Source organism: Solanum verrucosum, unplaced genomic scaffold (genome assembly GCF_900185275.1).
Source record: "Solanum verrucosum unplaced genomic scaffold, falcon-dt-bn FXZP01000049.1, whole genome shotgun sequence".
In the NCBI taxonomy this organism is placed as follows: domain Eukaryota; kingdom Viridiplantae; phylum Streptophyta; class Magnoliopsida; order Solanales; family Solanaceae; genus Solanum; species Solanum verrucosum.
In genome coordinates this window covers 9,756,724-9,772,052 of record NW_026020221.1, presented here as the reverse complement: position 1 = coordinate 9,772,052, position 15,329 = coordinate 9,756,724, and the positions used below count along the sequence as shown (strand labels likewise).

The following is a 15,329-nucleotide window of genomic DNA, read 5'->3' as shown; positions in this document are numbered from 1 at the left end:
TTTCTGGTAAGCATATTATGCAGCAACAGGCTTGAACACAACAATGGAATGTTTTGCAATGTGCAAGCTAAACTGCCCTCCTTTCTCACTTGTATCAACTTTTCCCTCACCTGGAGGAGCCTGCATTTCAAAATTTGACACTAGTTTGGCTATCACAAGCCCCAGAATTGGCAATGCAAGGATGATTCCAGGGCAGCTCCGCCTCCCCATACCAAACGGCAAGTACCTAAAATCCACCTTACCACCAGCAACAGCTGCCTCCGTGCCACCATCCTCCTCGAGAAACCTCTCAGGCCGGAACTCATTTGGGTTTTTCCACCATGCAGGATTGTTAGCCAACCACCATGCATTCACAACCACCTTAGTTTCCTTAGGAATAGTGAAATCACCTAACTTTGCTTCATCAAGATTCATATGTGGTACTAGTAAAGGAATTGGTGTGTGGAGTCTTAATGTCTCATTTATTGTGGCTTGCAAGTAGGGCAACTCATGGAGATTTGATTCTGTGACTGACTTACCTTTAAGGACAATTGAGATTTCATCCCTAATTTTCTGTTGAACATTTGGATGATTTACAAGCTCAGCTATAGCCCATTCCATGGACCATAAAGTTGTTTCAATTGCTGCAACATTGATATTCTCCACAATATACAACACATTTTCTTCACTTATTTCTCCCTTCATTTGAGCATCTATTATATGATCAATAGCACAACTTATCTTGTGTTTTTCTCCATTTTCACCCATCACTTTCCTGTACTCAAAAAGTTCAAAGAAAAGTTTTAGGAGTTTTCACTCACATAACTTCAAACGCGATTTCAAAATAAAATAAAGCTGAAGAATGAGAGGGAAAAGGGGTTACCTTCTTTTCTCCACAAAATAATTGTTGAAGAATGCAAGTCTCCTTGTTTGCAAATCTTTGCACTTATTAAGATACCCTCTCAAGAATGGTCTAAGCAAAGGTATAAAATCACCATAATTGTAATCAAAGCTTTGAGCTAATCTACTTCTCTCTGAATTGAACTTAGTTGCCTCAATAAACAAAGGATCATCTAAAGACTCAAATTTGTCATCGAACATCATTCTATACATAATATTATATAACATCAATTGCAAACGTCTCCTTATAACAATTCCCTCATTTTTCAACTTTTTCAAGTCATCAACAACTAGGTCCATTTCATTTTCCCACATATCACTATATTGGTGCACAACTTTGTTAGTGAAAAATGGTACTGTCATGATACGTCTCATTTTTCGCCAATGCTCACCATATATTGTGAATACCATGTCTTGTCCATTCCCCGTAAATATATCGAACACAACGTTACGTGGACGTGACCCGAACTCAACCCCTTGTGTGTGTAGGACTTGATTAGCTAGCTCAGGGTTCGATACAACAACTAAGTTTTTCGACCCGAGTTTGAGTAAAAGTATCGGACCATAGGTTTGTGACATGGTCGCTAGGAGTCTATGGTTCAAGTCGTTACCGACTTGAAGCCAATTACCGAAAATGGGGACGGGCCGTGGGCCCGGAGGGAGGGTGTTTTGGGATTTGTTGGCATAGAGGAAGTAGAAAATAAGGGGAAGTATAGGGAGTACAACAAGTGAAATGTTATTGAGAGGGAATGATAGTAATTTTGAATATGAAAGAAATATAATTGTAAAGAGAATGAAATAGATGGTCATTTTGTTAACAAATTTGGCCATGTTTTTTTAATTTGTAGAGATGAATTATTATGAGAATAGGCATAAGGTGTTATGTGTATATATATGAAGTAAAATTGACAACATGGTGGGGGTAGGAAAGTTTGGTGTCAAATGGTTTTGTGTATAATCCATGGGCATTGTTCAAATTCTAGGTAGGAGAATGTACATAGTGGCTATCTATTAACCAAGTCAAAACTAGTGGACTCACTCATGGTTGGTAAAGCCAAAAATGTCATTCATCTACATTTAAACATTTTTTCTAGCTAATCTTATGTCATACGTAAGCAATCGTTTGATCGTAGATTCAGATTTAAAAAAAATATTTTTAAAGATCAATTTAGTCGTGAATTATTTGATTAGATTTTGAATATCTGATCTTTGAATATTTTCAACTTTTTAGAAATCGGTTCCAAAACTATTTGAGAAATTTTACTTCTACTCACAAAATTTAATTTTTTTTCTAAGTAAAATATATGTCCAAACACGACTTGTAAAATTTATGGTTGCTTAAAGAATCCAATTGGTCTTGAACTAATTTCATTTTTAAGTTTTCCACATTTTAAGATGGCTGCCACAAATATAAAAAGTAAGAGTTTGAATTCTATGTAGTGCTGTAAAAAAATGTTTATATAATAAGGTCAATTTTGAGTAATTATAGATAATTTTTTAATAATAAACATTAATATATAGCATGTTAAAAATGATTACTAAATGTAATCAACAAATATTTGGTATTTCAACATATCTACTTGCCTAATTCCATTGATAAATACAATTCCATATATTCACAAAAATTAGTCAGATCATAATGAAAAGTAATTGGGTGTCAGTTGTACTGTCGTACTGTTATTTTATAAAATTTATATCATATTATTAATATTTATGTTATTTGATTTTTTATAATTAAAATTATATTTTTTTGAAACCATCTCATCATTTCGGTTTTTTTTTCAATATTGACATGATTCGATAAGTTTTTGATATTTTTTAAAATGACAAGTAGAAGTTAGAACACCATACCATGTATATTCTTATGAGACTTGACAAATTATATATTATAGCCGTTGTTTCTCTCGGTAAATTTTTTTGGAGAATATTTGCCTCGAGTCATAAGTTCAATATTTGATTTACAAGGCAAAACTTTTAGAGAACCTTTGCCTTTATACTTAACTTTTGTTATGAACTTATGTCCTGTGACATAGTTTATGCCACTGAGCTTATGATGTAGGCATAATTTGTGTCATTGCACTTATATATACAAACATAACTTGAGATACTAAATTTAAGCATTCGGTTCAATATTTTTATTTTTTTATTTTGCCTTCAAACATAATTTGTGTCACTACATTTATGCCTGAACATAATTTGTGGTAAAATGAACTTATGTGTAAATCATAACTTATAAGTGAGTTATACCAATGAACATATGCTTAGGACATAACTTATACTGTGAACTTACGTCGTGAAAATTTTCATTTTCTTTTGTCTTGTGATTTTTCTCACTATTAAAGTCATTTCAACCCTCTTTTTGTTACTTAAAATTCCTAAAGTAAAAATTAAAAATAAACAATTTTAAAAGGCAAAAAATTAAAAACCAGGCCAAACAGAGAAATTTGTGCAATGACCCCAATTTTTATGTCCAATTCTTTGGGTAACCAAACCGAATTTATCATCAATGCATCATATACTCCATCAGTTTTTATTTATATGTCACCATTTTTGATTTTACGTATATTAAAATATTAAGTAAGTTTACTATTCTACCCTTATTTAATATTTTTGTAGTTAATTTTTCAATCAATGAATATGAATTAATTTATTTTGATTAATTAATTTGACTAATGAACATGTCACTTAGTTTTTTTTTTATGTTGGTCAAATACATATTTTTCAAGGCTAATAACTCATAAGGGTAAAATAAGAAGAATATTGTAATTTATGCATTGATTTTATGAAATGACAATATTATGGACCAACTATTTATAAGAAGAATGACATATAAAAAGAAACGGAGAGAGTAAAACTCAAAATATATAGGTTTCCTCTTTGAGAAGGCCCATCACCCAAATACCAAAACATACATTTACATGGTACTCTCTTCGTCCCTTTTTATGTACTGTGGTTTTTATTTTTAGAGTCAAATAATAAAAATTTTAATTAATATTTTATGATGTATTTTTTTATTATATTAATATGTAAAAGATTATAATTTATAGTATTTTTTATATATATTTTTAAAATTTTTTAATTTAAAACATCAAATTAATATAATTTAATTTAACTTTTGAAAATTAATTGAATTAACTTTTTGTAAAGTATAACATGATAACTAAAAAATGAGGGAGGAAAATAGATAAGAAGTTGAAAGTGGATCCGGCGATAGGCCCAGTTTTAAGTTTAGCGGCAGCAAAATTGTGCTTGAGCTTCTCAGGATAAGTCACCAATGGCAGCTGGGTTAGTTGTATCCATAGCCGTAACTCCAAAATTGAGGCCATTTTCCTTAATTTCCCACCAAAATCAATCTTCTGCACAAAAGGTACCATCTATCTTGGCTATACTCCCCTCATTTTTTTCCTTTTCTAGAACTAATCTTTGAAGCTAAATTGAATTAAATCTAACTCAAATTAGCTTGTTTGGATGGTTTTTATGTATCATTGTATTGTATTGTACTGGGTTAAGTACATAACACACTCCAACTTAAACTTGTATAAAGTTGAACACACGGAGGTGAGTTGCCAAGTAGGACACCACATAGACACAAAAGACATGTGACTACTTGTTCAACTTTATATAAGTTTAAGGGCATAAATGTGGATGGAGACCAAGTTAAAGTGCATGTTTATTTATTATACCTATTGTTTTGAAGAATACATGTTTGGATAGATTATATAGTTCCCGTTGTTACACAATGACACACATCAACAAGGATGAAACGACAGTAAAGAAAAGTAGGAAGATATGAGGTAGAGTTATTATAGAAAAAGTAGGGCAATGGATAAAAAGGATTATTAAATAGTAAGCAAAGACAAAATGAGAAAGAAAATAAAGATAACAACGCGATCACACTAAATCGGTTGTTACAGAAAACGTGAGGCTTTTCGTTGTTACATAATGATGGATTTAACAATACAATATAATTAAATTTTAAGTAATAATCAAATCAAATATTGTATTGAAAGTAGCAATACAATTAGTAACAACTATCCAAACAATCATTGCATAAATATTTTCACGAGGTTGCTCTTATAAGGAAGTTGCATGTTGTACTGATCGCAGAGACTTTGGCGCATGAAACAGGGAGGGAATATTGATCCACGTGGTAATTACGCAGATTGTGCTTCACTGATACAGGGGTTAAGTAGGAAAAAATTGCCTGTTGCTGCTGAAAGGCTAGTCCTTGAAATGAAATCTGAGGGTTTTGTACCTGATAGCTCTACCTTGTCAGCATTGATGCTATGCTATGCTAGTAATGGTTTATTTTGCAAAGCATTAGCTGCTTGGGATGAAATTATGAACAGTTCATTTCTGCCGGATGTTCATGTAATTGCAGAACTGATTGATATCTATGGCTGCAAAGGATATTTAGATGTTGCTGTCAGAATATTGCATCAGATTCAGTTGAAAGATTCCAACCTGCTTCGTGATGTTTATGCTCAGGCTATCTCTCGTTTTGGGAAAAAAGGGCAGCTTGAATTGATGGAAGTTATGCTGAAAGAGATGGTTTCCATGGGGTTCCCTGTTGATTCTACTACTGGAAATGCCTATGTTATTTACTATAGCAATTTTGGCACGCTGAGTGAAATGGAAGTTGCATATGGCCGTCTTAAGATGTCAAGAATTCTTATAGAGGAAGAAGCGATCAGGTCGATATCCTTGGCTTATCTCAAGAAAGAGAAGTTTTATAGTTTAGGTCAGTTTGTAAGAGATGTCGGTCTTTGTAGGAGAAATGTGGGGAATCTACTGTGGAACCTGTTACTTCTTTCTTATGCTGCCAACTTCAAAATGAAAAGTTTGCAGAGGGAATTTGTGAGAATGGTAGAAAGTGGATTTTTTCCTGATCTTAATACTTTTAATATTAGAGCTTTGGCATTTTCAAAGATGTCTTTATTTTGGGATCTGCATGTAACCCTTGAACATATGAAACATGAGAAGGTAGTTCCTGATCTTGTGACTTACGGTTCTGTTGTTGATGCATACTTAGATAGAGGTCTGGGACGAAATTTGGATTTTGCTTTACAGAAATTGAATATAAATGATTGTGTTACAGTAGCAACAGAACCGCTTGTATTTGAGGCAATAGGGAAAGGAGATTTCCACTTAAGCTCGGAGGCACGTTTAGAGTTCAGTAAGAAAAAGAATTGGACGTATGAGGAGCTTATCACCACCTATCTCAAGAAATACTTCCGCCGTAATCAAATTTTTTGGAACTATTGATGATGAATAGCTTCTGAGCTGGAAGTTCTGTGCAATTGCATTATGCTCAGTTATTTGAACAAGTAAGCATGTTTGTCATTGGTTACTGAAAACAAATTCAACTCCATGAATGTGCATAAGTAACTTCTGATATGCGAGACAGTAATATACTAATATCCACCTTGGACATGTTGCATAGTATGCCATAATATGCGAGAAAGATGAAACAGTTTCTTAAAAAGTATTTGATTCTAACAAGATTATAACATTTTGTTTTCTGTCTGTCCAGTTCTTCATATACACTGGTTTAAGTGGTTTATCGTCCCTGACTGCAGCTACCCATTCACTGATTTGATCAGAAAGGATATAACTGGAAGCTGCATTTGTGGGTTAGTTGCAATTTAAAATTCTAAACTTTCTTTTGTTTTTTCTCTTTTCATTTAATCATCATTTATGCTTTTTTTTGGTCCCTTTCTTGCCTAGCTATCCATTCAGTAAGCTCACCTGAGTGTCACAATTTAGTGGATAGGTTAACAGATGCTAACAACAAATCAAAAACAAACTGAAGATTAGTAACCTGAAAGAAGACAAACTCCTGCAGATAAATGAAACTCGAGGAGGATCTTCAGTTACAGTTTCCTCCGAGTGGAACCGCTTCATGTCTCCAAAAACTCCCAGAAAATTAGCACTTTTCTTAAAGCTTTATACACACAAACACACACACACACTCAAAATCTGCCTTGATGTGGCGAGGGTTGGATGGACTTACACCTGAGTATTAGTAGCTAAAAGGGTGAAGATTGAAGAGAGAGACTAGACTCAATAGATTAATGAGTGGGTGAGAAAATATGAGCTCACAAATCCATCAATGAATTCAAGCTAAGAGAAAAGAGAGAAAGGAGGTTGTATTGATCATTATTTTCGTGTGTTACATTCAAATGAGAGCATTGTGCTAAGTCTTATATCCCCAATCTACAAAATATCTTGTAAATGAATACTAACAAACTATGCCAGCTCATCACCAATTAATGAGTAACCAGTCAACTAACTATCAGATTAGTAACTAACTAATGGAATGAATAGTAACTAAAAGTAATGGACCAGATTCATTGTGATACATCCAAGTAATGGACCAGGTTCATTACGTGATGCATTTGGATAGTGGGCCTAGAGTAATGTTAGTGGCTCAATGGGCTGAACTGAGAGAAACCCAGAGCAGCTTTATGGGCTGAGTTGAGAAAGAGAAGTGCACAACAATAGAACATGGAAAGAGAAAATGGTTGTGCAAATGGGCTCACGAGAGTTCGGCTCTAATATCATGTGAAGAATATGAGCATCTAACCCAAAACCTTGGCAATAGGTGGTCCAGGACTTTACAAATCTCTTCGAAAACCCATGCACAGCCTATGAGGGACAAGTGTATTCTAACGGATACCTAACAAACATCAGACTCAAAGCAAACATACCATCATGTCCAAGTTTTCGTCCCTATTAATTTGTATTGCTTATATGAATTTTTTTCTTTCAATGTTTTGGTGTGCTATTTTTCAACAAGTTTGCATGGATCCTGATAATAAAATTGATTTTGGACCAAACTCAAGCCCTAAAGCTAGCTCATGAGGTGAAAATGGTCCAAAATCATATAAGGAGACTTACCAATCCCACAGTCGATGTGGGAACTCAACACTCTGTATGCTAGGACTGGACATCTGTAGCATGAACAATATTAGATGGGGGGATTTACATCTGATAAACCTAGAGAATTGTGATGGGCCTAACTCTAATACCATGATAAGAAAAATGAACTTTGGTCCTAACTCAATATCAAAAGCTAGCTCATGAGGTGAGGATTGTCGAAAACCATATAAGAGATCTCTGTCTGTTCAGGGTAAAGTGGCCTCTTTGATTTGGACAACCAGTAACGATAAGAAGTTCTCTGTTAAAAGTTGTTACAAGGGAAACATTTCATTTGGATAGTACTTGGCCTTGGAAGATGATTTGGAAGACTGAAACTTTAGTTAAGGTAGCATGTCTGGAATGGATTGCAACCTAGGGTGCATGTCTACTCAAAATAATTACAGAAGAAGGGCTTTAATTTGTGTAACAGATTCTATTTATGCGAAGAAGAACAGTAAACACTTGAACATTTACTTCTCTACTGCAGATTCTCTCGACAAGGCTGGGAACTTTTCCTTAGCGTTTTTGGCATCTCATGGGTGATGTCAAAAGTTATAAGGGTCTATTAGTCATTAGAAAGCTGGCATGTTCAAAGGGTTCCTAGTAGGCTGTAACAGATATGGAAGACTATCCCACTCTGCATTTCTTGGACAATCTGGCTGGAAAGGAACAAGGCTTTGTTTGAAGGACATAGAGATCACATTTCTAGAGTTAAAAATAAATGTGGATCTGTACTTCTGGTGTAATAACAATATGTTAGTTAATCTAGATTAGTACATGGATTTTCTGATGTTAGGTAGAAAAGAGTAGCAGATTGTCTAGTTGGGTTCTGTTTTGATTCTTGTATCCTTCTTGGTACTGTTTCAATAATAGTTTACCTTATCAAAAAATAAAATAATAGGAGACCGAATACCCAGTCCACAACTGACGTGGAACTCTGCCAACAAAACTTAATTTTTCGAGACAACTTCATTCCATGTGATTTTAGGTCTATATTGTCCCCTTTTACTACCTTTGATCATCATAATTTCGGTTGAAAATATAGTTAACAAAATAATAGTATGCTTTCTCTGACAACTTAAGTTTCTAGATTAAGTCGGTCACATATTTCAACATGGTATCAGAACTAACCGTCACCCATTATCAAAAAGAATTTCCACATTCTTGGCCAATGAAAAAAAGAATTAAGCTCACAAGTGAGGGGGGCGTGTTGAGAATATAATTAAGAAAATGAATGTGTGCTCTCTCTAATAGCTTAAGCTTTTAGATGAGAAGGTCACACACTTCAACAGTTTCACAAATATGGACCGGTGCATCTGAGGTCGGTATATCACGTGACAAGCTAACAACCTTTTCTCATTTTATCCTCAACATGCGCTACTTTTACCTTTTGCCAAATGTCATCATTTTTATTTTTTTCTAATCTTGTATGACTGCACATCCGTCTAACATTTGCATTTCTCCTTACGCTTATTTTGAAAGAAAAAAAAACATTTTCCAAGTGTTATAATCACAGTGCTTGAATTTTGTGGTTTCACTAAAAGAGTTGGATGTTCCATCTTGTCCATCTTCCAACTTGTTAATCTTCTGGTGCCAAATTTTCTTGGTTAGAGCTAATGAGTTCAGGAAATTCGTATTCCTGCATTTTTATAGTGTTACTCATGCCACATGACCTTAAGTATATAGGATCTTAAAGGGAAAAAAAAACTTTTTTATAAAGCAAAAGGAAACATGGTATCAGAAGTCTGTCAACTTTTATGAACATAGTTTAGTTAAAGCATCATTTTCTTTTTGCAGGATAAATAACAAGTAACTGTAGCTGCATGAAACCAGCTATCTTCAGCTACCTAGAAGATGAACTACATTAAAGAAGCTGCTTGTGGTATCTTTGGTGTCAACAGTATCTTGGCTCCTCCAACTTTTTTCTGTTATATGCATATTCTTATTCACCACTTGATTTTGTGCTTGATGAAAAGGGGTTGCTTGAGCGGCTTTTATTGCTATCTGATCCTGAAATTACCTGCAAAAGATCATGACTTGTTATGTGTTTGAAGGTTCTTCTTCATGGTGGGTATGCCAATCAACATCGCTGACATTCTTCCATCTGCAGCATTCACATGGTATTTTCTTGAAGTTGAAACTGTTTTCAGTTTGTTTTACAAAGATGTTCTTATATCACTTACTTGAGAGGTAGATCGACTTTCAGTAGTTGGGCTTCTTGGGCTGCTTCCAAAATGCATTGGTTGCATTGCTTCTTCAGCAAGTACACGTAACCTGTTAAGTTCAGGCAAAATTACAGTGCCAAGATCTGGTCGATCTTTACGCCTGAGTTCTGCACACTTGAGTGCTAACTTGGCAAACGTCAAAGCCTCTTCCATAGGCCAGTCAGGAACTGCTGGATCAAGCATATCAGCAAAAGTGCCTTTCTCAATTGCCCTCTCAACATGGTGGGTCAAACCCATTGGAGGTCTGGCTGTAATTATTTGGAGAAGCATTATTCCAAATGAGTATATATCAGATTTTGTTCCCAACATCCCAGTTTGCTGATATTCAGGATCTATATAACAAAATGTTCCTGCTGTTGATGTCATTCGGTACTGTGTCACGGAGTCAGCTATAGAAGGGGGGACGAGCCTAGCTAAACCAACATCGCTGATCTTACTTACATAATTGCGGTCAAGCAAAATGTTGCCAGGTTTAAGATCCCGGTGCACTAGAGGTTCTGGCTTGGTCTGGTGAAGGAAAAGGAGGCTAGTTCCAACCTCTGCAGCTATACGAAATCTTAGTTGCCAAGGAAGAACTTGAGTGCTTCCTCTTCGGAAGAGGCGATCATCTAAGCTCCCATTGGCCATGTACTCATACACTAGGCAGCCAAATTCAGGGCAGGCTCCAAGTAGAAGAACCATGTTTGGATGCCTTATGCAGCTTAGAACTTCAACCTGCATCAGAGCAAATGAAAAGGGGCATGAGAGAATATAACCTTTTCGGGAACTACTCTATGACTAATTTTGGATTTGCTTGGTATGTTTTTCTTTTCTTCTTTCTTTTCCGGGTGTGTGGCGGGTGGGGTGTAGTGTGGCATCGTCAATTTTGTAATACACACAATCTAGAGACTCTATAGCTCCTATTTCACATATTTTGATTTGTTGAACACTGATTATGGTCCAAGAAGGACACAAGTTTTTATACAGATGCTTAGTTCATGACGCCAGAACACTAATATTCTGTTTTCCTGCAAGATAAACAACTCACATATGTTCTCTAAATGTGTTCAAATCATAGTTACTTTCTTTTGACCAAAGGAAGAATTCCTCAGTTTCATACCTCTTGCTGAAATTGTGACCTTCCCTGAGCAGCATCTGGACGGAGAACCTTAATCGCAACCTGTGTGTGATCCAAGTAACACTTGTATACCGGCCCGTATCCACCTTCTCCAATTTTACGAGTTGCTGCAAAGTTATCTGTTGCTGTTTCAATCTCCTCTATTGTGTACTTACGATAACGGCAATCACTCTGTGCAAGGGCATCCAGTACCTTCTTCTTCTCTTCAGATTCCTTGAGTGCCTTCCTTTCTGCACTGATTCTTCTCTGTGCCTCTCGTTCGGCGATCCTCTGTGCTTCTTCTGCTGCTTCAAGGGCTGCCCTGCACTTTGCTTTTTCTTTCTCTGCAACAGCCAGTGCTGCTTCCTCTGCTAGTCGTGCCTCTTCTAATTTTTGTTCTTCTTCTACTTTCCACCGGTGAAGTTCCATTGCCTGCATGAAAAAAATTAGGCTACATTCCAGTTCACAAGAGAAGGTACTTTCCAACATATTCTGATACACTAATGTACTATACTTTGATAAAAAAAAAGAAATTTTCACCACCTCAAATTAATACCTTATGTTTTGCTGAAAGTGCTTCCTTGCATGCTGAACTGTACATGTCCATGGTCTGCTTGAGTTCCTGCTTGAGTCTTCTCATCTCTGCTTCTATGTCTTCCTATATTAGAGAAAAATATTTATCATTTATCTTTTGTATTTGGTGCTAATAGTAGTTGGTAAAGAAACCTTCGCTGTCACAGCTTTAGTGAAACATAGGAAAGCTTGAATGACAACACCTTCATAACAACAAAAAAGTGATGAAATTCATATCTTAGAAGCATGAGGAGGACAGGTTCCAGCAAATGATTAGAGTTTGTTGCACCATATTTATGTTCCTATACTTTTTCTGGATTTATTTGGTTAAACTTAGATTGCTTTTGTGATATTGTATCTAGTGTGTTTCAACAATTTTTTGCAGATACTCCTGTAGTTGATGTTGAAATGCATACCATGTTGCTGGGTGAAGACCATGATCCATTGCCACTATCAAAAGAATTTGATGAGAAGCCATTAGCTTCAGATAACCTGGTTGCTGAGAATGATGATCCAAAGCTTAATCTGCTCTCTGTTTCTGAGCTGTTTGAAAGTCGCGGAGCAGAATATTTAGCATCTGTGTCTGAGCTGTTTGAAAGCCGAGGGGGAAGACCCAAATCGTGACTGCTGTCCATAGAGATTGGAAATGTAGAGCTTGGACGACCAGAGCTCACAAATGATAAATCAGATTCTGCCACTGAGAGGTCTCCATATGATCTGTTTATCCCTTTACCTCTGTTGAATGGGGACCTGTTGAAAGAGATAAATATAAATTGAGTCGTGTTATGTTAATCAACCATTTGGAGTAGTACATTTTGCACTTCCTCTTATATATTGCATGAGGTACTGTCTGCTTCCTGATTCTCTGAAAAACTTACTTGATGCTATCTAAATCGTCAGCTGAGCTTCGTGATGCGTATGGTGACCTAATATCAGTTACACTTCCTGTTGAAATAGGACAGGTTAAACCTGTTCTAACAGTGTTCAATTGCTTTATGACAGAAATTAACGCAATATGCTGCAGGTGGAAAAACAGACCTTTTGTGTCGCTGCTGATTTGTGCATAACGTGTATCAGCGAAGCCAAGCTTAGCACCTAGAGATGAGGTGGAATGATTCTGCTGCACGGGAGTTGGTGAACTGGGAACTGGAGAAGATGCATTCTTTGTCGATTGAACTTTGCCTTTGGCAATCACATAAACTGTGCAAAAGCCAGGTATGACTTTGGACACCGCAGTTGGGACATCCATCGTCTTGAATCTTTTAAGTCGAAAATGTCGTAAGTAGCTAGATATGAAATAGTGCAATGTTGTTGAATACTACAACTTATTGGAAACAATAGAAAATAGTACCTGCTAACAAAACCGTTCCTTGATGCAGCGCCCACCACCAGATTCTCTATGACATTGGCTGTAACATAGTCACTTATGGAGGTCGCTATGTCTATGCCTTCAATTACAACTTCATTGACTTGAATCTACGACAAAGAGAGATAAGATGATTCAGAAAATGAAACGACATCTGCAAGAACACGAGGAAGATTGAACGTGTAAGCAGCAACGTGCACTTACATTCTTACGGTTGCAGAAGCATCGGAAAGGTAAGAACAACTCCTTTGCTTGACTATCAGGATCACTTCTATATACTCTGGGAGTTCCATCACTCACATCTGAGAAAGGAACGTTGTTCGAATAATAGGTTTAAAGCCAGAGGTGGATATAGGCTTTGAATAATAGGTTCAACTGAACTTAATATTCTCGATATGAAACATAGATATATATGTAGAAAGAAATCACTTTAGTTTTAATAAATATTAAATTCTAAATTCATAATTTGAGAACTACATAGCTTTAAGATTGAAAGCATCACGTTTAAATCTTGCATGTGTCTATCTTTTGAAGTCAGAACATATACCTCTCTTATCAACAAATAAATAAAAACATCCATGCCATTTTTTCCGGTTGGGATAAACACCACGTGCAGGTAAGTTTTCACCCTTTTCTATATAGAAAAGAAATGTACCTCCATTTTACCAAAAGAGAGAATGATAGGATAAACCTTTCAGCCAAATCATTTACCAAAAGAGAGAATTCTTGAAACAATTGAAAATGACACAATAAAAGATTAAACGCAAAAAGAAGAACAAAAACACAAAACTAGCAATGTACATCAATATGAATGACATCAAAGAACCAGAAAAAAACATCAATATTTCCTATCGATTTTCGTCGATTTTAAAAAAAATAAATTCAAAATAAGATTATATAAAGGTAGAAAAAAAAACCTGCATTAGGAAGGGAAACAGAAGGTCTAACTTTAACATGAAGAAGTGTAACATTTTTGCCTTTTCCAATTAAAGTATCAACAGCCCATTTTAATGCATATTGGCTTCCTTTATCTTTATCTATTGCAACTACTGTTGCCTTGTTTTGATCTCCAGTAAAACTCCTTTGGCTCATTATAATATATGATCTTTTTCAACAAATTTATCCACAAAATCACAAACACAATAATAATTATTGAAAATATTCAATTTAAGATCAATTCTTAAATTGTTTCTTTCAATATGTATAGGGACCTCAAATAGGTCCCAAGTTTCTTTATGTTTTTTTTCCCTTTGCTTAGTTTTTTTTCTTCTCAATATGTTTTTAAAAAAAATTTGTTGTTGAAATTCTTTTATCTCTATATGTATATATGTTAATTCATTTTGGAGGCTCTAGGAGTTTTGCCCATTTATCAAGCTCGTCCAGGAATTTGTTTTTTCATTTATTTAATATTTATTTTCTTTTAGGGTTCTAAGCTTTAGGGTTGTCTTAAAACATTGACTAATTCTTGGACCAGAAAAAATATATATTTTACTAGAGAAGACGTGGCATGGAACAAAATGGTTTTTTTTTTTTTTTTTTTTTAAAATGTTTATAGCTGTGATTTTATTATTTTTCCAAGTTAAACGGTTCAATGTAGCATAAAATAATAATAGGTGGCAATTCGTAAGATCTTGAGATACTAATAATTATTACATGTCATAGTATACTACTAACAATATGAAAATATAAGTACGTCCATTTACCAAATTCATGTAACGTGAATTTAAATACTTTTGATTAAGGTGTTCATTATGATTTTGGAAAATGGTGTAATAAGTTATACTTGATCTTCATATTTTTATTGGTCTTTAATTTGATGACTAGGCATGTCATGTCATCTAACATGTGACATGATTTTAATTTGTAGTGGCACTTTCATTTAGATAACATACTACATTATTTTACATATAATAACATCAATCTAGGTCTCTAGGATAAACTGATATCTTGGGCTGAAAAATGAGCTCATATTATTTGAAGTCCAACTCAATAATATTAGAATTAGAGAACAACTTAAGCTTTTAAGGATTTTTGATGTCTAGTTTCTATTCTCCATAGCCTTCTTTTATAGGGCTAAAAATTTAACTATCACTTAAATGTGAATTAACAATACACTATTTCGTAGCGCGTGCCTATATATTCTAACGCTGAAGTAGTTGATTGACGTGTAACTCGAGATTGATTGTCATTATGACTGCCCAAGTTTGAAGGCTCCTTGCGACATAGTAGGAAAAAACCTTCTCTATTCTCCCTTGATTACAAACAAGAC

At 35.0% G+C, this 15,329-nt stretch overlaps 3 protein-coding genes and 1 long non-coding RNA gene across 4 annotated transcripts; 2 read left to right on the top strand and 2 right to left on the bottom strand.

The window, feature by feature from the left end:
* Positions 1–14: 14 nt before the first annotated feature.
* LOC125830969 (cytochrome P450 CYP73A100-like) lies at positions 15–1,724 on the bottom strand. The gene is made up of 2 exons (XM_049510158.1): positions 863–1,724; positions 15–754 (listed from the first exon to the last, which is right to left on the bottom strand). The coding sequence occupies exons 1-2, from the start codon at positions 1,708–1,710 to the stop codon at positions 16–18; spliced, it is 1,587 nt and encodes a 528-aa protein (XP_049366115.1). The 5' UTR covers positions 1,711–1,724; the 3' UTR covers position 15.
* A 2,429-nt stretch (positions 1,725–4,153) lies between these two features.
* Positions 4,154–6,170, top strand: LOC125830979 (pentatricopeptide repeat-containing protein At3g42630-like). Its single transcript, XM_049510174.1, has 2 exons — positions 4,154–4,246; positions 5,008–6,170. Exons 1-2 carry the CDS (start codon positions 4,154–4,156, stop codon positions 6,142–6,144), a joined length of 1,230 nt encoding a protein of 409 aa, XP_049366131.1. The 3' UTR covers positions 6,145–6,170.
* Positions 6,171–9,490: 3,320 nt separating this feature from the next.
* Positions 9,491–14,185, bottom strand: LOC125830963 (U-box domain-containing protein 35-like). Its single transcript, XM_049510151.1, has 9 exons — positions 13,978–14,185; positions 13,265–13,362; positions 13,046–13,170; positions 12,733–12,953; positions 12,573–12,639; positions 12,111–12,444; positions 11,678–11,779; positions 11,125–11,553; positions 9,491–10,739 (listed from the first exon to the last, which is right to left on the bottom strand). The coding sequence occupies exons 1-9, from the start codon at positions 14,150–14,152 to the stop codon at positions 9,957–9,959; spliced, it is 2,334 nt and encodes a 777-aa protein (XP_049366108.1). The 5' UTR covers positions 14,153–14,185; the 3' UTR covers positions 9,491–9,956.
* On the top strand, positions 11,444–13,291 carry LOC125831000 (uncharacterized). The gene is made up of 3 exons (XR_007443175.1): positions 11,444–11,596; positions 12,080–12,909; positions 13,074–13,291. It is a non-coding gene; the product is annotated as an uncharacterized LOC125831000 (long non-coding RNA).
* Positions 14,186–15,329: the final 1,144 nt, after the last annotated feature.

What these genes read in the sequence shown, in the direction of transcription:
- LOC125830979 (XM_049510174.1), top strand. Translation starts at nt 4,154, where the DNA reads ATGGCAGCTGGGTTAGTTGTATCCATAGCCGTAACTCCAAAATTGAGG. An exon ending in ATCAATCTTCTGCACAAAAG is followed by an intron (nt 4,247 to 5,007) that starts GTACCATCTATC and finishes CGCATGAAACAG; the next exon opens with GGAGGGAATATTGATCCACG.
- LOC125830969 (XM_049510158.1), bottom strand. Translation starts at nt 1,710, where the DNA reads ATGGCCAAATTTGTTAACAAAATGACCATCTATTTCATTCTCTTTACA. An exon ending in TATTTTGTGGAGAAAAGAAG is followed by an intron (nt 755 to 862) that starts GTAACCCCTTTT and finishes TTTTGAGTACAG; the next exon opens with GAAAGTGATGGGTGAAAATG.
- LOC125830963 (XM_049510151.1), bottom strand. Translation starts at nt 14,152, where the DNA reads ATGAGCCAAAGGAGTTTTACTGGAGATCAAAACAAGGCAACAGTAGTT. An exon ending in TGTTTCCCTTCCTAATGCAG is followed by an intron (nt 13,363 to 13,977) that starts GTTTTTTTTTCT and finishes TTCCTTTCTCAG; the next exon opens with ATGTGAGTGATGGAACTCCC. An exon ending in AATCAGCAGCGACACAAAAG is followed by an intron (nt 12,640 to 12,732) that starts GTCTGTTTTTCC and finishes CTATTTCAACAG; the next exon opens with GAAGTGTAACTGATATTAGG.